Source organism: Chelonoidis abingdonii, chromosome 4 (genome assembly GCF_003597395.2).
Source record: "Chelonoidis abingdonii isolate Lonesome George chromosome 4, CheloAbing_2.0, whole genome shotgun sequence".
In the NCBI taxonomy this organism is placed as follows: Eukaryota; Metazoa; Chordata; order Testudines; family Testudinidae; genus Chelonoidis; species Chelonoidis abingdonii.
Window position 1 is genome coordinate 83,198,206 of NC_133772.1, and position 23,373 is coordinate 83,221,578.

Sequence of the window (23,373 nt, forward strand, 5' to 3'; positions counted from 1 at the left end):
ATTGTTTAGCTAAGCTACCTGTATTCTGCTCTTTTAATTTTAATAAAATTCCATTTGGTGCCTAGAGTCTATGTTGCCCCATGTCCTTACAAGTCCTAAATCTACCTTGTAATTTTAATTGGATCCTGTGTTTTCTTTCTTATAAAAAGCTTCTATGTTTCACTCTAGAGGTGGCTGCATTTTACTAGTGGATAAAATATTTCCTACCTAAGTGATCTAGTTTGTTCAATCTGTTAAAGTTTAGACAGCATTCTGGGAACTATATGGATTTGAAAGGTGCTATAGAAATGTAAGATGCTTGTATTCCAAACTCTGCATGGAGATTTTGCATACCACATTTTTTTTAAAATATGGGCTCTGATCTGTAGGGCTGTTTTAAGACTTGTGGGTTCTACACTGTAAAACTTTTTATTGCTTCATTGATTCCCAAACATGGAACATTTTGATTTCCGCATTCTGTTCTGGGGTAGGAATGAGAGAGGAGTCATTTTTAGTTAGGGACAATTGTGTCTTTCAAAAGTTAAGAACTAGTAAAGATTTTTTGAAAAACCAAACCATGCAGGATTTTTCCATCTCTAGTATAGTACTACTGTTAAATACTAAAACTTCTAGGTCTAGATTGTTGGTATCAGCCAAGCTCCAGTTAGTGCAAGACTCAGAGGGGAGATGGCAAAGTTGTCTTTAATCTCTCCAATCCTATGACTAGCTGGGTTATCAGTTTGGCTGCTGGCACAAGTTAGAGCACCCTCAAGACATGAGCTATCATGCACCTGGTTACAACAGTTTCCAGACAGTGATCTGGCCACCACCTGTTTACCCAGGTATGCACTGACACACTTTCTATGCTTTACACTAAGGGTGGTGGCCACTGGTGGGAGAGAACGGAGTGGCAAAGATCCAGCTACACCATCCCTGTGCCAACAGGGGATTCTAATGCTCCAGGTAAATCCTTGGGTAGCCAGCTGGGCTGGCTTTACAACCTGCACACAGCAGAAGCCAGAATCTGTCCTTTAGTATCTGGACGTGCTAGCTTTGTTTTCTTCCAAGCAAATGTGATAGAAAGAAAAATTATCACTATTTAATATTCATAGTATGGAAAAACTCAAGGTGTCACTCAGGAAGGGACTCCATTGTTTTTACAATTTAAGAAAACAAGCAGCATATGAAAGTCTGGGAAGAAGAAAACAATCAGATTTATATGTTTCTTACAAACGTATTTATATTTACTGGTTTCTATCATTTGAATGTGTAAATATCAGTTTTCCCCAACTGCTCCTCAGCTCTGCTGTCACATTTAGCCAATTTCTTGTAGGAGTCATGGCACAGGTGTTTTATTTGAAAGAGAGGGTAGCAGCTTTACAGATTAGTTCAAGGAGGGTACCCCAACCATACTGAGCAACCTGGAAGACAATATGGAGCTTATGGGAGGAATGGTCAGATGGGTGATTGAGGTTGGCACTCTTGGTGGAAGAATGGGACAGGAAAGTGATGTTTTATGAGACAAGAGTGAATAAATTGAGAGGCAAAATTGTGAAGGGCCTTGAAGGTCAAGAGTAGAAGCTTGAATGAGAGGGGGGATTCAAAAGTGGGGTGATGTGATAGGAAGGGGTGATGTGATGGGAAGGGGCGGGACAGCTAGCCGGCAGCCCAGGGCTTGGGCCAGCTGGGGCAGGGAAGCCTGGGGCTCTGGGCATGTGGGCTGCGGCACCTGGGGCGGGTTGGCTGGCAGCTTGGGGCTCCGTCTGGGAAGGAGAGCAAAAGGGCCAAGGCCTCAGACGAAAGGGGCGAGGCCAGGGGCTAGCCTCCCTGAATGGGGATGTAACCGGGCCCTTTCCTCGACCCCCCCCTTGCTGAAGCTCTTTGCTGTCCCAATAAAGCACTACGAGCCTCTTCTTAATGCAGCACCCATGGCTTTTATTCACACAAAGTTCCCACCACCAATGGTGCTATTTACAGAGCTTTACAGGTCTTACTGTCTCCTCTTTTACAGGGAGTCTACCCCAGCCTGGAGACCACCCTTCTCTGGCCATTCCCCCCTGTTCTCTGGCTGTCAGCCAGCCTTTATGGCCCTTCAACCTGCAGGCCCACAGGTGCAGCCAGTTCCAGAGGCCAGGCACCAGACTTCTCCCCAGCCCCAATCTATTTCCCCTGATTGGGGCTGGCTGAGCAGGGGCTAATTAGGTGCCCTTGCAGCAGCACCCTGCTACAGGGGAGTTCACGTGCCTTCCTTTTAGTTCATAATAATAGTTAGCATGTATGTAGCACTTTTTCATGTTCAAAAGCACTTTACAAGTGTTGGACCTAATCTTGTACTGATTGCTCTCAACTCTCCTTGCAGTTAGTGGGAGTTTAGGGCACTTAAGTATCAGAGGGGTAGCCGTGTTAGTCTGGATCTGTTAGTCTGGATAATGGGCACTTAAGTGTCTGTCAGGAACTACGCCATACCTTTATAGAATCGGGCCCATTATCTGGTTAGTCCTGACGTAAAGTATCGTTATCCCCATTTTACAGAGGGGAATTAAGGCTGAGAGGTGAAGTGTCTTTCCCCAGTCACAAAGTGAGTCCGTATCAGTGCCAGGATTAGATCTAGAACTTCCTGATTCCCAGTCCTGCACCTAATCCTCCTATAGATCATAGGTCTAAACTAACCCTTCTTTCTGTAGAACTACACTTACTATAGATGGAGAGATGAGATTGTCTTTATGATATATAGATAATCATGATGTAGTGTCTATTGGATTAGACGATGGGGAAAGATTCCTTTTGTATTTCTTGCTCCCTGTGAAGAACTTGTAAATCAGGATTTTATATATATATATACACCTTTAGTTTTGTCTGTCAGAGGCATCTGTAGGCTGTTTGCCATGGATTGGGGCTGAGCAATGTGTAATTAATTCAGAACTCTCTCTCTGTATGTCCGCCATCAGCTAGCTCGATGGCAAAGCCACAGCTCAAGCCCGTCCATTTTCTCTCTGATCAGGGAGGATTTGCATTTGATTTTACAAAGAGAGGGTGCTTTCTGTACCAAGGAGGATTTCCTCCCTGCCCAGTACTTGGAGTGGGTTGGTGTGCTCTTCTACATCCTTGATCTCTTGCACTGGAAAAGGGTTGGGTGCTCTGGATTCTCAGAGTGGGCTGTCGTGCTTGCTCTCTATGAACCCCCTAGATCTGGCAAAGGATTACCCTGTCCACAAGCCCTCCAGCAGCTGGAGAGGTTAAGCTAAAAGCAACATCCGTAATAGGTAAACTCCCAATTTGAAATGTGTCCATTGTATCTGATGTGTGTGTGCTCAATTCAAAAACAACATATCCAGGCGAGTGCAGCCCTTACAAGTAGTACCCCTGGGCTTTTTTTATGCCAAAGCGGGGATATTTACCCAAGGAAAACAGGGAAGTGACGGGGTAACAGAGTACACATGTTGTGAAAATATGCAGGCAGGGACTGAAGAAAAAATAACATTCTGCCATAAGTAGCTGCCTTGTTCCCTCACTTTTTTTTTCCTCGAGATTAGAACCAGCCATTTCTTGTGCTCTTTCGAGCACCTTCTGTGGTTTCCTGACAGCTGGCTGGAAAGGATTGAAATTTGGCTTTAAAAATGGGCCCTGGGTCATGTAATTTTCAGGAGGGGAGAAACTGAAATTCTCAGACTGGTCAAAATTCACAGTTTCTCTTTCTTTTTTTATTGGGAGCCACAACACTAAGACATAACCATATTTCCAGTCTCAAATGATGGATTAATAAAAAATAGCTACATAATCAACTCTCCACCCTCATCCTCTCCCAGCCAGAAATAAATTTATAATGGCAGACAAATGTCTGCTGTTCAGTGTTGAGTACCAGCCCATTCTGTTACTCTCAGGAGTCAGATTTTCAGAAGAAAAATGTTCAATCTACTACAAGAATGTGTTGGGGGGGTTTAATGATGTGCCAACATTTATTTTCCAAAACCTGTTTCATTAACAAATGGGTGACTCCGAGCCACAGTCTCCAGTTTTTTTGTATGCTAGCTACTGATTGTGCAATGTCAGAAATAACAACATCAGTATACCCAGATTTATGGTCAGGCAAACATTTTCTGTCTGGGGGTTTGAATTTGCTTTTGAGCCTCTCCATTCCTTCATCTTATGGAGAACATGTTGTTTCCAAACTTTTTGAAGTCACTATGTAGCTCATGAATGAAAGTGGTGGCCTAATTGGCCTCCACTTTAGGGAGCGAAGCTCCTCCCTGAGAAACAGCATTGCCCCCGCCCCCTAGTCAGAGAGGAGGTGCCACAAAGATACTGCTCTCAACTGAATTTAACAAAAGGAAACACGTGTAGGGTCAGAGGTGTAAGGGGAGGATGTCAGTAGGAGACAACAAGCAGAGAAACCAGACAGCAGCTATTGCTCCATGAAGATTTGAAGGGAGCCCAGTGGAATTCCAACTGTATGTGGGACTGGTCAAGGGTAAGGAAAAATTAAAGTACTGGTTTAACAGCCCTGGAAGTCCTCTCTTAACCCCAGAACAGTTACAGCATAGGCAGTGGTAGGGAAACTTTTTCAGCCCTCCCTGTGGAAGGACCAGCTGGAAGGAATAGCGAGTCCTTTATGGATGAACCTGTTAAAAGGTGAATGCATCATACCACACAGCTGGTTTTAAATGAGTACAGCGTGGTATATTGGCTAGAATAGATGACATGACTAAGACCTGGAGCTCCTGAATGTTTATCTTAACTCTGCTACCAATTCATTGAGTGGTCTTGGACAAATCATTTAACCTCTCTGACTCATTTTGGAAATAATATCTACTTCAGAGGGATTGAGGAGGTAAATTAGTTTATAAAAGTGGTAATTTTTATTAATAGGCAAAAAGCAACCTACAAAATGTGGGGAAACAGGCCAAATGAATTAATCTGTTCAGCCTATTTATGTCTATACTCCAAATGATCAAATCTGACTCAAATACTTGATAAAAGATTAAATTCACTGGACCACACTTACCTCTTGCATATGTAAGTTACATGGACTTCTTTGGAGCTGTGCCCACTAGCACCAATGGTGAATTTAACTCACTATCTTCTGTGTGTAACTGAACAGAATTCTCTAAAACAAAAGAGTCAAACTCATTCTGAGGTGATGGCTGAATTACACTTTTAGTTGTGGCCTGTGGGCCAGAGAAACAAAAATAATTGGTAAGAGGCATATTTCACAATCTTCAACTGCAGAATGTGCCTTTTTAGTGGTAGTAACTCTTTCTCCCCCACACCCTTAGCAGAAAATCAGCAGGAAAGTAGATTGGCTGGTGGAGACTGGAGCACATCATTCCCATAAGCCTTTGTTACCAGGCTCCATCTACTTTTTGGATATAGTACAGGCATTCAAGTTTAATTAAGGAATATTTAATAATGGAAGGCAACACAATTTAATGGTTAGAGAAGGGCAATGGGAGGCAGGATTTCTGAGTTCTTATCTCAGCTATGCCTTGGAAATGTTGGCTGGCTGCTTCAACCTTTGGTGATTCACTTTCTCCTTCAGCAAAATGGGTACTTCACAGGCTTAATTAATTAATGTTTGTAAAGCTGTTAGAGTTTCTGACAACATTTGCTTTTAGAACTGCAAAGTATTCTTCTTATATCATAACTTTCAAGAAAACTGCTATCTACTTTTTGGTGGTGTTTATATGAGCTGGTCATAGCAGCAGTGGCAGTTCCATTCTTCAAACCCTTATTTTCCATACAGTATATTTCATTCTCTATTGTTCGAAATCCCCTTTAGAACACTTAACAATAAGGGTTTCTCTCCTAACTAGTTTGGTCCTTTTTCATTTGGCAAACAGTGATTTGATTTTTTTTTTCTTTCCTGTTTATCTAAAGTAGCTGAAGGAAAGGGACACATTGCGTCAAGGCTGATAGGGCAAGAATTAGACCTACTGTATGTACCAGTTATAGTCTAGATCACAGGCACTTCCTTTCTCCTCCCCCACGCCCGCAGCCAGCTCTGCTCCATTCTTTCCAGCTGGCAAGATATTGAAATGTACAAGACTCTTGCTCTTTGAAGTGCTGGGAGACCAAGGTTCTTGTAAATTTCCTTAAACGGCCAGTTCACAAGCATGAAGAGAACAGGTACAGTGGAGAGGGAAGAGGGAATGCTTCCTGTGCACTGCTGCCAATGGATTTGCCTTTGAAATGGTTGCCTAGTAGTGCAAGAGTTTTTGTAGATGTTTGGTACTTTAAGGTCTGCTACGCCAATTTAGACTCACCGTATGCTCCCTTGTATAGGGGCAAATTCTTTTCAGGTTTACATCTCCTGCATACTTGGTGACTTCCATGGAGGTGCACAGCATGTATGTTAATACAAAATTTGGCCCCTTGGAGTCACAAAGGCCTTGTCTACATGGAAAATTTGCACCAATTAACCCACTGTGTGGACGTACTTATTATGCTTTAGTTTTAACATGTCGCAGAATAAAACTGTCCACACTAGGATTCGCACCAGTTAAAATATCACCTTTAGTTAAACTTTCACAAGCCTTATATTCAGTTAGACTCCCTTAGACTAATTTACACCCACTTTACTGATGCCTATAAAGGACTCTAAGTTGATTTAATTTATATGCCAAGGACCAGTGTTACTATATCCTCCACTGTGTCAACTATTTTGTGTCTTATCATATGTCACCTGTAGATGTGGGTGCTACACAGCTAATTCCATTTCCCAGTCAATGCTGAACACTGGACAGCAGGTTTCAGCTCTAAACTCTATGTGGTCCCTCACTAATCACTTCTCTTTGCAGTAGTTTACTGCCATTAATTATGATTCTTTGGGTGCTCCCTACAATCCAGCTCTTAGCCATTTTGCTTTTGCTTTTTTACCTTGCTCAGCAAAGGCATGATCCAATGTCCCATGAAGGCAGTGCAAGTTTTTCCATTGACTTAAGTGGGCATTGGATCAGACCACAACTGCCTGTGTTGTGATGAAGGAAAGACGAGAAAAAGGGAACAATCTTCTATACAAACCATGAAACCGAGGGTTTCTCAAACAGAGGTCGCAGCTTCTGTAGGGAAAGCCCCTGGTGGTCCAGGCTGGTGTATTTAACTGCCCCGTCCGCAGGTCCGGCCCATCGCAGCTCCCACTGGCCGCAGATCGCTGCTGGAAGTTGCTGGAAGCGGCGCGGGCCAAGGGACGTACTGGCTGCCGCTTCCAACAACTCCCATTGACCCAGAGCAGCGATCCGCGGCCAGTGGGAGCCGTGATTGGATGAACCTGTGGATGGGGCAGGTAAATGCACCCATCCGGCCTGCCAGGGGCTTTCCCTGCAGAAGTGGCGAGCCCTGTTTGAGAAACCCTGATGAAACCCATTTTAGAAATAAGAAACAAATATGTAGGATTCCATGAACCAAGCTCAGAGATGATGTGTAAGATGGTGTAGGTGAGACAACATCCCTCTCTACACACACTCACACTAACTTTCATTCTCCATTATGCTCTGTTAGACTTCCTTAGATGGACCTGTATCTACTTTACCTATGTGTAAGGGATTATAAATTAGTGTTGAGGGTTCAACTTAAGCCACTGTACCCATTTCCTCTGCATTTTGCCTTTTGTATTTTACACTTGATGCACAGCTGTAACGCCCCACTAGGAGTCACATTGTACATCAGAAACTTTTAAAAGGGATCTTAGATATGTAGGCTGCTTAACAGGGAAGAGATTTTAGTGGAATAGCAGATGAGAGGAGAGATTGTGCACCCACTTTAGCTCTCTGCTGTCCAGATTGTTTCATGCCCAAGCCTGCTCTAAAACTTGTAGATATCAGCAACCTCTCTCATTGTGTTAAAATTAAGGTGCTAAAAAAGGACCAATCCTTTAAAGGAACTAGGTCCTGTAACTCTGCACTTTTAGGAGGGAGGAGGACCCAGCTAGAGAAAAAAACAGACCTCCAACTGGGGCGCACTCTCTTTCCCATCTTAGTAAGTGGGTCAAGGTGAAGTGAGGTTGCTCATCTAGCTCACTTCATTGTACAAGAACTAACCCAGCACTGCCATATATAACTAGACAGCTGTGAAATAGCTACTAAAGACTGTTAAGTATAGAACCTAGAACTCTGTTTCTGTGTTTCATTAGAACTGAAAGTAAAAGACCAGAGGATTCCTAAGTAATGACTCCACACCTATATGAAGAATAAGATCATTACAATAAAATACAGGAACAATTCTACACAAGACTCACAACTGTCTGGTGGCTGTCCAGTAGCTGAGGTGAAATTAATTAAGGGATCTCACTCCAGCTCTTAGTGGGCAAGAGGACACAGCACAAATATACACCACCACAGTTAGTAGTGATGTCCTTTTTGTCAGTCTCAGTAGTGAGGTCAGGGACTGAATGGGTCATGGAGACTGCCTTCCCCTCTCACCTGTAGTCCTAGTCACTCTGGGGTGACACACATTGGCAGAGCAACGTTTTGGGGAAGCCGGTGCTGCTTGTCTATCCATGTGGTACCTGTTCTGTGGATAAAGAGAGGAGCTCTGTCTCCAGGGGAGCTGCACCTTTCACATCTGTAAATTAACTTTAAAACCAATTTAAAATTTTTGTTAAAGTTAATGTTTAAAATCAAATTTACACAAGTTAAGAAGGAAAGTACTGTGCATCTGGGGTCAGGCTTTAGTAAAAGATTTGCTCAAGTAATCATGCTTTTGTTGTGCTTTGTTTTCCCTATGCTAAATGATCCTTTGCAAAAGGAGGGACCTCAGAGGAGGGTGTGTGAGAAGGGAGACGGGAAACACCCCCCAGAGCGCAGCAAGTTTCAGCGCTGTAAAGTGGCAGTGTAGACAGTGCACCAGCGCTGGGAACTACTCCCCTCATGGGGGTGCTTTTTTCCAGCGCTGATGCTGCGATTGCACAGCCACGTTAAAGCGTTGCTGTGGCAGCAGTTTAATGTGGCTAGTGAAGACATACCCTGAGTTTTCTTGTATCTTTGACCTCCCAGAACAGTGCATTTAGAGGGATCAGACACATAAAAAGTAGGAAGACTTTGTGTGAGCCAGAAATAATTTTAAAGGTTAATTTAGACTTATTTCTGTGCCAAATCAACTTTCAGTTTTTGTTTCCTCTGTAAGATCATATCTGTCTCTCTGAGTATGTCTACACTGCAGCTGGGCCCAAGCCTCCCAGTGGTGGTAGGCAAATTCATTCTGGTGAGGCTTGAGCTAGTGCACTAAAAATAGCAGTGTGGACTTAGTGGTTTAGGTGGGAGCTTGGGCTCTGAAGCCCACCTGAGCCCCCTTGGCTTGAGCTTGATTGACTAACCCAAGTCTCCGCTGGAGCCACAATACCCACACTGCTATTTTAAGCGCACTAGCTCCAGCCCCATTAGTGTGAGTCTGTCTACCTGGGCTGGGAGGCTTGCTCCTAGCTGCAGTTTAGATATACCCACAAAGGATAGCTCATCTGTTTAAGAAACGTGATAGCAGTAGTAAACATACAGTGTGGGGCTGGGGGCATTTGTTTCCTTGGTGATGACTAGGTTTGTGCCCCAGCCCATATCTAAGTTTCTCTCAAGTCTGGAGATGCTCAGATATAGGGTTTGGTTTGGGCCCATTTAAAGTGATGATAGTAGTCAAGCTTGCTCCAAACTCCTGTTAGTCTAAGGTTTTGTTATGATAATAGCAGCTTTTAAACTCTTCTCATCTTCCTACTTTTCCACCAGAAACTGAAACTGTCTCGATTTGTGGGGGTGGGAAAAGTTTTAAATGACAACTGTGAAATGTTAGGAGTCTGTGAAACCTATCCCAAAGCTCAGACCCATTAGCATGTTAGATTTACCTTGGCACGATTGTCTAAAAGTTTACCAGAATGTACACAAATAGTTACTGGTTCTAAGAACTGTGCAGACCTCAGTTTTGCATATGGCAGTGTCTCTAAACCACAACTCACAAAAGAATGTCAGTGTGATGTTTGGCTAGTTAAAGGAGGGCAGCACTGCTGAAGCAAGCTTGTGGTTTGACGTGCATGCAGTAAGAGTCCCAAATATTAGATTATTTTTCTCAAACATGTGATCATTTATTTTTTTCTTCAGTTTGAAGCAGCAGCACCTGTGTAACCTTGTTTAACTGGCTTCAAGCGCCTTCCTGCTTTCAGCTAATATTCTGCCAATTTAACAAACAGTTTCCTCTCTAACTACAAAATACTCTGAAAGCTGTATTCTCAGTGGTTTAATAAAAGAAAAATTGCAATGGTTAGTTGCAAGGGTGTGTGAGAGAGAGACAGAGAATTTTTTCAAAACTGTTTATGCTTGTCTCATAACTGAATATCACCTAGGTTTCTCTTAATGAGAGCTGCCATTTTACTAATACAGTGGATGCACTTAAAATATTTCTCCTGGTCGGGGAGAAATGACCAATTCAAGTGGTACTCCCCATTTTCAGCATAGGGCATATCTCTCAGACTAGCAGAACCTTTCAAAACAGAAGAAACTTTTAAAGGGCAATCACGGTACTTCACTCCCCTCCCCTCCAAAAAAAAGGAGGTGGGGGGAACAGTGGCATGTCCACATTGGTTACTGAATGGCATTGTACTTCCCACTTGTCCTCTTTTGGCATCTAGCCCTGCCTCCCTTTACAGAGTTGCTTTGGCTTTCATGCTACTTCTTACCCACTGCAAGCTGAACTGATTTTACACTCCTCAGTTCATAATCTTGGGAAGGGATCAAGAACTAATAGAAGAGGAAGAAGCACAAGTTCCTGGCAAGAAGAGGTGAGATAAGGCTGGATTTGCTCCTTCCAAGAGTCCCAAATGTTCTGCCCCTCCAGTGACCACAAAACCTTGCTTCAGTGGTGAAAAGTCAGTTAGCTTTTTAATCATCTACAGGGTCACTAGTAACACAAGTGAAGGAAATTGTTAAAATGTTCATCTCAACACTGTCCCTTTAAATGTGAGTTATCGATGTGCAGTATATAACTCCATGTCAGCAAGTGAACCAATGAGGATCAAGAAATACTTTAAAAAAAATTAACCAAGCCAGAGTTTGTATTTCCTTTCCTGTAGAAAATATTTTGGAGCTTCCCTGTCTCCAGTTGGTTGTGGGAGTAGAGCCAGCCCATAATGGTTGCAGAACACAGTATGTGCACAGGGAAAAGAGCTTTCACCTGATTGATGACTCTGGAAAAGTTTGCAGCATAAGGAGTGCTGAAGCTGGTAGCGCTGAAGTTTGTTTGGAGGGAGAAGGTGGATGTGTTTTTCAAAACCTGGCAGTTTTTCCCTGGGAGGCGCAATAAATGGTGCGTGAAGGGTCTTGTTTCATTTCCTTGTGAGCGCTCCGCTCCATGAAACCTTTTGAAGTGGTTGCCAGAGGATATAGCTGAGATTGGTTGAGCTTCCTCAGGGTTCTCTCCCCGGGTTGTGCAGCCATCCTTTTGATTTGGCTCTAGAATGTTCTATTGGCAGGACTGCCTGTCAGGACTTTGCTGTCATGGAGAGCCTGCAATAGGTGATGACTATAAGCCCCCTAACTTGATCTACATGGTGATCCGAGGGGTCTCCTCCTTGCAGGGTTTGAAGAGTGGTGTAAAGTGTGCAATCTTATTTGAAATCCATGAAGCATCTTCTACAATTTCAGAATCCTCCCCCACACTCCCCACACACCTATTTGCTCCTTCATTGGCACTACAGTGCCCCAATTTTGGCCCAGATACCTTAGAGTCCAGGTCTCTCTGTGTTTCTACCTAACCTGATATAAACTGATCCTGCCCTTATTTTCATGTGATATTGCAAATATCTTATTGTTCCAAGTGACTTAAGCCCGGCATAAGGATTTTGAAGTCCATTATAGCATCTTCCTCAAGAAATGCTGCCAGCTTTGAGCTTGGGAAAATTTCAAATAGCTCCAAGGGGAAGGGGAGACAACTGATTTTGCTGAATTGTTCCAAACATGGCAATCGTTATTCAGGAAGATTCTGCATGCAGCTTGGCAGGGGGCAGGATATCAGGGAATGTGGAGTAAGCCTCAAAATAGCACTTTAAAGCTTCATTATTTTGGGAGGGAGGGGCATTAAAAAATATCCAGGAGGTGGTAGGAGAGAGGAGATAAGGAGAAAGTATCATGGACCCTTGAGTATCTGACTCTCTTTCATCTGCAAAAGCAAGGCCAGAAATCTCATGAGACCTGGGTTTCCTGTAAGATTTCAGGTCCTTCTTGCCTCTGACCAGCTGAGAAATACTGTGAATGTGGCCTGTTTTGTGGTATATTTGTGCTTCCCTTTGGAATCTGAAAGTGCAGAGATGCTTGAAAATGAGGCAGGGGGGATTTATCTTAAATGTCAAATGCAAAAAAAAAAAAATTGGAAATTTTGGAGCTGGGTTTGATTTCTGGGCAGATACTCAGGACAAATCTTATTTTGTTTGACCACTTCCCCCTACTAAGGGGTGACATTTTCAGCGGTGATATGATGGGCAAAGCCCAGGGAGATTCCATAGTATTGCTTTGTTTTGAAGCTGGCTGTTGATAGAATGCATCAGCAACAGTGCAAGGCTCACTCCAGTTCAGAAGGGGATACGGTGCTCCTTTGTGCGCGCACACACACATGCCAGATGAAACCAGTTCTCTCCTGCTTGATGGGGAGTCTCAGTTACAGTATCTGAAGCCAGAGTTTGGTTTAAGCTATTCTACCTCCTGATTGCTGTCTCCCTGCCTCCCTCTCTCAGCACAGAGCCTGCAAAATACTCGCCCCCTTCCAACGTGCATGGCACAAAAAGTAAAGTGGACTCAAGCTTCCCTTTGCAGATGGTACTTATCAGTCAGAACACACACACACACAGGTCATACGGGGGAACTCAGCAAAGCGCTAGGTCAGTGATAGTTGGTCAGGGGAGGGTAGCAGGAAGAACAGGGCTGGATTCTTTTTTTATCATTGTTGTTATTGTTGTCTGCTGTTTAAGAAGAGAAAAGGAAGAAAGATTACAGCAGCTTTGCTATTAAATGAAAAGATTAGCGTGCCTTGGATGCTTTGCTGGGGCGTGATGAGATTTGCAGCAGATGAGTTGGTTGCTAGGCGATACTAATGAAAACCAGGCCTTGAAAACTGCTGTGCCGTGAGGGCCCAAAAGTTATCTCGCCTCCCTCCCCCATCCCCCACGCAACCTTCCAAATATTTATAAAATCCTCACCAGAAACAAAAAAGCCAGACACTGGGCTGGGCTTTTGACAGTTCTCTTTTCCTGAGCCGCTTGTGTGACACACACACAAAGAGTCAGCTTTTTTCTTACAAAGTTTTTTTTTTAAGCACCGGCTCCTCAACCCCGTCCAGTCTTGGATTTCGAAGTTCACTCGGAGTTTAAGGGCTGTGTGTGTGTGTGTGTCTGTTGGAGGGGGATGATGTGTGTTTGTTTTCTGTTTAATTCCATCCTTCAAGCTGAGATCTAACTTCCCTCCCCCCCATTCCTCCCCACAAGCCTCCTTTCCCTTTCAAAGCCCTCAGACACAATGGGCTTATTTTCCCATGCTCCGTAGGAAAGCTTGGGATAGGCAAGTGGAAGCTGCTGCCTCTGAGGACCCTTTTAAACTGAAAAATTAAGTATTGCTCAAGCTACAGACATAATTCTGGCTATTTTTACAAATGACCCAAGTCTCACTTCCCTTCTCAGGAGTATCAGCATTCTTAGATTTCCTACCATCTGTCCCTTTTAATTTTTTTAAGTAACTTTAGTGCTGATATGATTGCCTTGGAGGCTGATGTATTCTTCTGTTTATCAACAGAACAGCAGAGCAGGCTTCTCCTCATTGCCCTGTTAACTTGTCTCAATCCTAAAGTGTGGAGGGACCACATCTAGGAATGAAAGGTGATGTCTCCATAGCCCAGTCAGTCCAGAAACTGCTATGACGGGGGACAGTTAGTGCCAGTTGTGGTGGTGATCTGATGTACACATCTGTCCAAGTTAAAAAACACCCAGATCATTTCATATAGGCTGCCTGACAGTCATCAGGTAGTAACACCTTTTGGTTACTGTGCTGGCCTTGTTTAGTTTTAAACCAATGACCCACTGTAGTGATTAAAGACTCCATATCTAATTACCAGTCTCATTCAATGATCCGTATGTTATCATGTCTTATTCTAAGGGGTCCATTCTCTCTTCAGTGTATATGTGTATTTCCCATGAATGCTACGAGGGAGTTGTGAGGATGAGTCAGTGAGAGAAGAGAACTGAAAATTACTACAAAGACTTAGCTGAGAGTCTCAGTCAAAATAATACAAGCCTCTGTTTGCCAGAAGCTGGGAATGGGTGACAGGGGATGGATCACTTGATGACTTTCTGTTCCTTCTCTCTGGGCACCTGGCAAAAGCCACTGATAGAAGACAAGTTACTGGGCTAGATGGACCTTTTGGTTTTTATTATTTGTTTTGTTTTTTAATTACACTGGTTTTCCATATGCCTTTCTCCGTGACTCCAATATAACTTGCTCAGGTGGTCAGAGTTTGTGGTGCCAGGCACAACCTTGCCAAAACCATACTTTGGGTGACACAAGCCCATCTAGTCTCTCCCTCCTTTGTCTTCTCTCTTCTAAGTGTCTCTGCATTGTGTTGGGGGTGGATGGAGGTGTCACGTTTCAGATGAGCTGTTAAACCAGGGTCTTGACCACATGTGGTGATTAAAGATCCCATAGCACTTTCCCCCAACTATTAACTGTTCAGATATAAGTTTGGAGAATTACATTCTACATCATAAATCCCCCATGCAATTTTCAGTTCTTTTCACTTCCTATCCTAAACTGTTGTGTAGTGTTGCTGTGCACTATTAAACAGCCATTGCATTCCACCACAGAAATGGCTGCATTTCAGTGAAGGATGTAGTGATTCCTTTATGTAGTTTGTAAACTGTTTTGGAATGCTCCAGGACAAAGTGCTATACAGTATATATATAAAATAGTATCATCTCTCTAGATAATCTCTTGGTGTTCTATGTTGTTCCCACGTTAGCAACCATCACCCCGCCTTGCCCTGTATATAGGAGGGCTTTGATTACCAATAGAGCTGGGTTGCCCAAAAAATTCATCTGTGTGTCCATATATTGAAACACCAAGTATACTTAAGCTGTGACATTGTTTGCAGAAAAGACCTTACCTCCACAGCTCCCAGTCAGTGTGTTCAGGAAGCATTGCTTTGAGGTGCTACTTTGGGAACTACATGAAAAATGTGCGGATACTGCACAACATTTTCTATTAATATTTAATTAGCTTAATAAAAACAGCTGAGCAATCGTGTTTTATTGGCATGACTTCCCATAGAAAACAAATTTCACAATCACATCCATGATCATCTGTGAAAACTGTATTGTATAGTCGCATGTGTGAGAATTCACATTGGAATTCTTATATGGTCGTCCAGTCAGGAAAGAGAAGCAATACTATGTGATTTACCTGACCAGTCACAATAATACACCCAGCTCAAAAAGCAACTGTCATTAAATAATCATATTTGTGATCAGTCCATGCTTATTAAGTCATACACAAATTAACTGAATAATTTTGAATAATTAATATTTTGAGGGCATTTTAATTTTTGGTTGACCTTCATTTAATACCTCCTTTGGCAAAGATAAAAGAATGAAATGCCCCCTACCTTCAAGGAGGTCCTGCCAGTTGTACCACAATGTTTGGACTTATTTAGGGTTAACACATACAGCAGTTTGTTCTTTAGGATAAATCCATTATGTTGTCTCATCTCACCGTTGTGTCATGGCAAAATTGTCATCATACAGTTGTGCAATATCACAATACGGAGTGACCGCATCAAGACATAAGGTTATCATGTAACTATGTGATGTCATAATGTGCCAATATTATGCTGGCATGAAATAGTTTTGGGAATCGTTGCAACTTGCAAGATATGACATTAGGACAAATCTGTTGCAATCAGGATGATCCTATAAAGTTCAGAATGGTTGGCATCTGTAAGTAGCTAAATTATTTCAAACCTGTTAAGATAAATTGCTCGTCTCATTAGCAAGTCTTTGGACCAATTGCTTCAAAGTGAGAAGTTCCAGACAGTAATCCTCCCCTTCTCTCATTTAGGGCTTGATCCTGTGCCCATTGAAGGGAATGGTAAAGCTCCTATTAACTTCAGTGGGGAAGGATCAGGCACATAGTGATCTTCTGGGGTGAATGCTAGTGGATCTGTCCAAGCAAAACAGCATTTGGTAGGCCTAGTTTGTTGAGTTGTTTCACTTGTACCTCAAAGTAACATTTCCTGTCCCATAACTGCCATTGCCAGTACCACACATTGTTTAGAGAAGGTCCTCTCTAGATTCACACGCACTTAATTGATCATGAATGAACCTCAGAGCAGTTATTAATTTTATTGCCCTGCTGCGCTCTAAACCCCCTTCTAATCCAGCTTCTGTTCTCATGGACAATGAATGCAATGAGATGAAGGCAGGATCAGCGCCAACGTGGAGCTGCCCTTTTTACTAATCATTACAGCAGGGGTTTGTACATCAACTGCAGTGCTTCTTCCTTTAGAGTATTAAGGGAGAGGGGAGTGAACAAGAATTAAAAGGGTCAGAAGTTATGCTCTAGGAGGATGACAGAGTCTCACCCTGGCATTTGGTGCCTGGTGAATTTCTGGACTGGGCTCTTTGTATTTAATGACTGACCTAAGAAGACGTTGCAGCCCTCCTGCCATTTGGAAAGCAATGAAGAGCTCAGCAAGAATTAAGAAAGAGTGCATTGTGCCTTTGATCCAATGGACAGTATTAAGTCTGCCAGGCTGTGAAATAAAATCTCAGTGGAGCCTCAGTTCACTTTCTAAGAGGCTTAACACTGAATTATAAGTTTCCTTTCCTCTGCCATTGATTGTAGACTATTTTTCCTTATGTACTGCCAGTGGTGCTGTGGAGAAATAGGGCCTTCCTGAGCCCAAACTGGTTATAAGCAGCTGGTTAAGACCAGTTCGAGGCCTGCAGTGAGAATACCAGGAAGCTAGATGCTGCTTGAGTCTTTTTGTTCTTTCTTGTGCTTTGAAGTGACCCTCTGCGTCACACACAATGCTAAAGTCATGCTGCACGCTCACAGTGAAAAGCCAAAACTGGTGGGGATGCTTTTTGTCATTGTTTCGAGCAGCATGTGCATGACAGGGCTGGGTCCAGTGCCATTACTTTATGGCTCCTGGAACCACAGGTGTTGGAACAATTTTTATAGTGGGGTGCTGATAATGGAAACCATGGAGACCATGTATTTGTTGTTTGTTATTACTATTTCAAGCCAGGAGGTGCGATAGCACCTCCGGTGCTCCATAGTTCCAGAACCACTGTCTGAAACCTTATCCAAATCCCAGTCAGCACTGCCTGCAAGTAGTCTACTCCAAAGTTGGTGGAGTGAAGAAGTCCACTGCCAAGCAGTCATCCCTTGAGATAGTTTTACTTGGATCAGGATATGGTCAGAGAGCAAAGTTAAGTCAGAGGAAGGTTTTACAGCAACTAATTTAAGGGAGCTTCAAGCAGTGACCATCCCTCCTCCTTCAAAGCAGCCTCTCTAACAAAAAAGTGAAGCATTGGAAGGACTGTAAAGCTGGACAAGCTGGCAAATAGCCGCCTTGGGGGTGACTGCTTCCTTGGATACTCAATACTGAGGCAACTTAGCGCTCAGGTCTGAGAATGAAGTACCAAGCTCCAACTGGGATTTTGGGATGCAGAATCTAAAGAAGTCCAAATATGAAAATCCATGGATTTGTGACTACAGAGTTGTTTATCTGAACATCTGATCACTTTAGCCACACTCCTCCAGCTTTGTCTGCTTTCTCTCTGCTGCTGTTATGGAGGAACTGGTTGTGATCTCCAAGGTTAATGTTGCAGTGAGAATTCCAATCTAAGCCATATGTTGACCCCCCCCCCCCCAACTTTCTGTAGAAAGGCAATTGGTATGAAAATGACTGTGCTTAGTTTAAAGGAGGGGAAGGATTTTACTGAGATTTTTTCAAACTTGCAAGATAAATACGTCTGAAATGCTAAGGACTCAAACCTTAGCCCTTTTTGAAATGTAAAATAAAGATCTTGTGATTTTTTTTTTCAGCCACCACTAACTGAAACAGAATACTCTGTAAGCTCAAACATTCATTCCTAGATTGTTGCCCACTCCCATGCATAGTATGGGCTGTTGGAATGTTGGTTTTGAAACAAAAATTGTGTTTTATGGATTAGATCTCTAGCTGCCACTTAGTGGTTAACATTTTAATTACCATTGATTAAAGTTTTAATTGTGTGGTGAATAAAGTTTTCTTTACTAAGCATGTAGAAACTGAAGTTTTAGCATGTCACAGTAAGTGACTAGCTGTCAGCTATTGGAGTTCAGGGAGCACTGTGTGGGTTTGGAGGGATCAGGATAGGCTCCAACTCTGATGTGCAGGGACTTGAGCAGCTGGGACTCCTGCTGAGGTGCAGTGGTTAGAACCTCCATTCCAGTGGATCTTATATGACCCGGCAGAGCTCGGGTCCCCTCCTTCAATCCTCAGTAGAGGGACACAGATACTGTAATTTACACAGTACTTCAAATATAGGAGTGGGAGGGGAAGAGCTGCATTCTGGAAGGCCAAACTTGTTTGGAACTGAGATGTACGGGGGTAGTGGTGAGTATCAAAAGGGAATAAAGCAAACAAAATGAAATATCATGAAGGGAGAAGGGAAGCAGTCATGCAGAAAGCAATGGAGATCTGTGAGATTTTTGGAATAGTCTGCCAAGGGGGACCAGAGAAAGCACTATTATTTGAGATTTAAAATTAGATCAGACAAAACAATGGAAAATCCGCTGCACTAGCTCCTTCAGGAGAGACTAGATAAACCACTAGGTCTCCTTTTGCCCTCTGCAAGTTTACTTACTCTTTTGCCACTATCCCTGAACATTTCCATTCCAAATAATCATTTGCCCTCTCTGAATATGAGAACTCACCCCCTCCTCCTCCTTCCCTTTTAAGAAAGGAGCTGTATTTGATGCATTGTGTAAGTTGTCTCTGAAGCTCTGTATTGATCCCAGGGGTGAGAGCTCACAGTACTGATGAGGGTAGGAGTGATCAGCTACAGGCGTTCCTGTTGCTGGGTTTGCTGACGGCCTGACCATTTTAAAGACTTCAACAGATGTTTCTGTTTAGAAACTATTGGCATCTTTATGGACTGTTTTTTCCATTCTTCACTCTCCCCCTATGTCCCAGCAGCAATGAATTATGTAAGACTACATTCCAACCTTTTCCTTATTAATATTTCAGTAGACACATCCCTAAGAAGTGGATCCATGTTTTCCTCTCATACTTCTGAGGGCATGGACATTTTCTTGCATGTGTATACATGCCCATGCACCCAGCGACAGTTAAGACACATACACATGTGCTCTCTCACATCCTCACAAGTTTATTTGCATCTTTAATTCATTCACAATTCCAAAACGCAGACACTGAACATGGCCCATGGGTAGTCTCAAGTTTTCCCTTGGTCTTCATATTGCAGTCCTACTTGCTATGCTCTGTGCATAGTCCCTACAACATCAAGGAGCTAAGTTCTATCTGCATTTGTATCTTTGCACAACTGACTATGCTGCTGGTGCTTAACAAATAGCAGTAAATAATAATAAGCAACGGAAATAGATGTAGGAGTTGCTGTTTCTGTTTGCAGCCAGACTTGCAACTGCTCTAACAAACATGATCCCAGGTTTAGTGATTTAGCTGACTGTTATTAAAAAATAAACCATTCAGACAATTGTGGGTGGGCTACATGCACTAAACCAGTTCATTTGCGTTCTTGAGATGATAATCCCCAAAAGTACACTGTATAATGTGTACAGGCCAAACTGGTGCTGTCTGGTTATACTTAACCAGTTTATGGTTTGCTGAAAAACTTAAAATCTGACAACTGGTTGGATTAAATTTTGAAAAGATTATGTAAGTAACATGTGCAGGGCCATATGCAAACCTTTTGTACCTGCCGATTCATAAATTGGACGCTTTTTCCTATTCAGGAAACTTGGTCCAGCACAACCATTTTTCATACTCACTGTTTGTCTATCATCTGCTCCTTTCCCTTTTTTATAAATCTGATTTAAGCCTTCAATTGTTGAAATTTACTTAAGGTAACTAACTAAGATTGCTGGAGGTGTGCCTACTCTGCTATGTTTAGATTTCCCTTTGGATTTGAACATACCAGGATTTTTGGATCTGAGATTTTGGATTGGCCCAGTTTAAAGATGTTGCAGATACAGAGAGAAGATCTAGATCCAAGTGTTACCATAGTCTTAAGGGAGTTTTTGAACTGAGATCATCTGTGAGGATTGAATCTATGACCTTTGGTACAAAAAGTGGCCTCTACTAATTAAGCTAAAGGAGTGATTTCATTACTGGGTAGCTACAATAGGCTCTTACTTTCTTTGTGGACTAACTAGTAGAAAAGGACATGATGCTCTTAGCCAGTTTGTTAACTGTAGGTGGCGGGTTGGTTCAGGCCCTTCTGTAGTTATTGCAGCAAACCTGCTCTATAAATCCTGCTTGTATCCTTCTGCTACAGAAATACATTTTAAGAAATGTAATTTGTTCTTTGCTAGTATAATTTTCGTATTGTTCATCACTGTGAATATGAATATCTTGTCCTAATTGAATAGGGTTCAATTATTTCCAGCTATGTTTGAAATGAGCTTTTTGGCTTCTTAATTTTTGTGTGAATCTGCTGTAGCTGAAAGGTGCTGAATGGACAGCCCTGGATGCTAACATCTTCCATTTATCTATATTGTAGGTACAGCTCAGGCAACAACTGAGCAAACCTCCAGACCCCTCACATTACCTTACCAATGCCTCAGCCCTGACCTGAAAGGATCACTGCTAGAGTACAAAACGGAATCCACAGTCCATTTATTTCCTGACCTCTCAACTTGAGACTGCCCAACAAGGGAACCAGTAGCAATGATGGTTTTAGTGATGTGGCCTTGTACAGCTGATGAAAAGATTCTAGCAGTTGGAGTCTTCTGCCTGTGAACAGTTAGAGCATGGCATTGGCAGTGCAAGCATTTCTTATACTATCCTGCTTTTAGGCCTTTTTAAAGTCCATCTCTACCCATAAAGAAGATAGAGATAAGGTGGGGATATCTTTTATTATACAGAAAGCTTGTCTCTCTCACCAACAGAAGTTGGTCCAATAAAAGATATTACCTCACCCACCTTGTCTCTCTAATATCCTGGGACCAGCACGGCTACGACACTGAAAACATAAGAGAGTCTATGATATATTCTACTTTTAGATGGACCAAATTCATATGCTAGCAAGAGGTGGGTACAACCACCACTGAAGTCAGTGAAGTAACCCACTCACACCTACTTTCTCCTAGGAGTAGGTTGACCAGATGTCCTGATTTTATAAGGACAGTCCCAATTTTTGGAGCTTTTTCTTACATAGGCTCCTATTACCCCTCACCCCCTGTCCTGATTTTTCACACTTGCTGTCTGGTCACACTACCTAGGAATGGGTCTTTTTCTGGACAGAATGGAGACGTTTCTCAGTAGGCTAGGATGAGTGAAGCTTTCTTTGTCACTGCCTGTACTGTACCTGTTCTGTGAATACAGGACTCTAAGTTCATAGTTTGCAATCAAGCACCTTTCACCAGTAGTCTATTCACTTTAAAATGTTGTACAATAGTTTGGTTTGGCTTTGTATTTTTGAACTCTTATTCAGTAGATAAAATATTATTGTTTAAGCGGATATTCTCTATACTTTTAATGGGGAATACCACTGGAACTGGTAATATTTTTCTTACTGATACAAAGGAAAAAAACATTGTAGCTATGCCCTCATGCTACACAGAGCTTGATATGTTATAAACACCTTGGAAATATTAGTGGTATGAATCCTAACCAGGGCCTGTTTTTGTTATTACCATTATTTTTAGGAAATAGTATTTTACAGATAGTCACACAGCAAGCTCGTGGAGAGCCAGGATTAGCACTCAGGAATTCCTGGCTCCCAGTCCTGGTCTTACTCCACTACGCCACACTGCTTTGTGCTTTTCCTGTGGAGAGTTAACTTCACTTCAGGTTCCAGCAGAAGATGCCAAGCTATGAGCCCTTATCCAAGAACAAAGATCTGCAAAAACACCAAATGGAGCATATAAACAGACTAGCCAAGGAGCTTGATACTCTCTTTTCACAGAGGTCTCAGTGCTGAAGGTCTGCTCAGACCTCTCCCCATTAAATATCAACTCTCCCAGCTACCTGGACCTGTAGCTTACTGGCTGAAGGCTTTTGGCAAGCCCTGTTTTGTATGGTTGTATGGCTGATGCTGTATTTTACACGTTTGTTATACTTCCCCATATTCTGAGAAGTGATCATTCCACTGTCAACAAACAAATCTCGTTCCCCAGTGAACAATTCTCCATTAGCAACTTTGTGCTCCCATACTATAGGGTGCCATAAACAACAGTGTTTACACTTTCTGCGATTATAAGAACATTAACATATAGATTCATAAACTTTAAGGTCAGAAGGGACCATTATGATCATCTAGTCTGACCACCTGCACAACACAGGTCACAAAATCTCACCCACCCACTCCTGTAAGAAACCCCTAACCTATGTCTGAGTTACTGAAGTTCTCAAATCGTGGTTTAAAGACCTCAAGGTGCAGAGAATCCTCCAGCAAGTGCCTGTGCCCCACGCTGCAGAGGAAGGTGAAAAACCTCCAGGGCCTCTGCCAATCTGCCCTGGAGGAAAATTCTTTCCCGACCCCAAATATGGCGATCAGCTAAACCCTGAGCATATGGGCAAGACTCACCAACCAGCACCCAGGAAAGAATTCTCTGCAGTAACTCAGATCCCACCCCATCTAACATACCATCACACACCACTGGGCATACTTACCTGCTGATAATCAAAGATCAGTTAATTGCCAGAATTAGGCTATCTCATCATACCATCCCCTCCATAAACTTATCAAGCTTAGTCTTAAAGCCAGATATGTCTTTTGCCCCCACACTCCCCTGAAGTGTTCCAAGAACTTCACTCCTCTAAGTTAGAAACCTCTGCGATTTCAAGACTAAACTTCCGTGCTCCAGTTATATCCATTTGTTCTGTGTCACATGGTACTAAGCTTAAAAATTCATCTCCCTCCCGATATTTATCCCTCGAGTATATTATAAAGAACAAATCATTCCCCACCTCAACTGCTTTGGTTAAGGCTAAACAAGCCAAGCTCTTTGAGTCTCCTTTCATAAGACAGGTTTTCCATTCCTTGGATCATCCTAGTAGCCCTTCTCTGTACCTGTTCCAGTTTGAATTCATCCTTTTTAAACATGGGAGACCAGAACTGCACACAATATTTCAGATGAGGTCTCATCAGTGCCTTGTATAAGGATACTAACACCTCCTTATCTTTACTGGAAA

At 42.7% G+C, this 23,373-nt stretch overlaps 1 protein-coding gene across 16 annotated transcripts in view; it reads left to right on the top strand.

Moving 5' to 3' along the window:
- RAD51B (RAD51 paralog B) overlaps positions 1–23,373 on the top strand; it is a 689,205-nt gene that overhangs the window by 554,890 nt on the left and 110,942 nt on the right. The window contains exon 12 of one of the 16 annotated variants that reach the window (XM_075065390.1): positions 21,885–22,087. The exons of the other annotated variants lie outside the window; for them this stretch is intronic. Coding sequence (XP_074921491.1) covers positions 21,885–22,018 — 134 coding nt within the window. The 3' untranslated portion in view covers positions 22,019–22,087. Of the gene's footprint in view, positions 1–21,884; positions 22,088–23,373 lie in introns of those variants that run through there. 16 annotated transcript variants of the gene reach the window in all.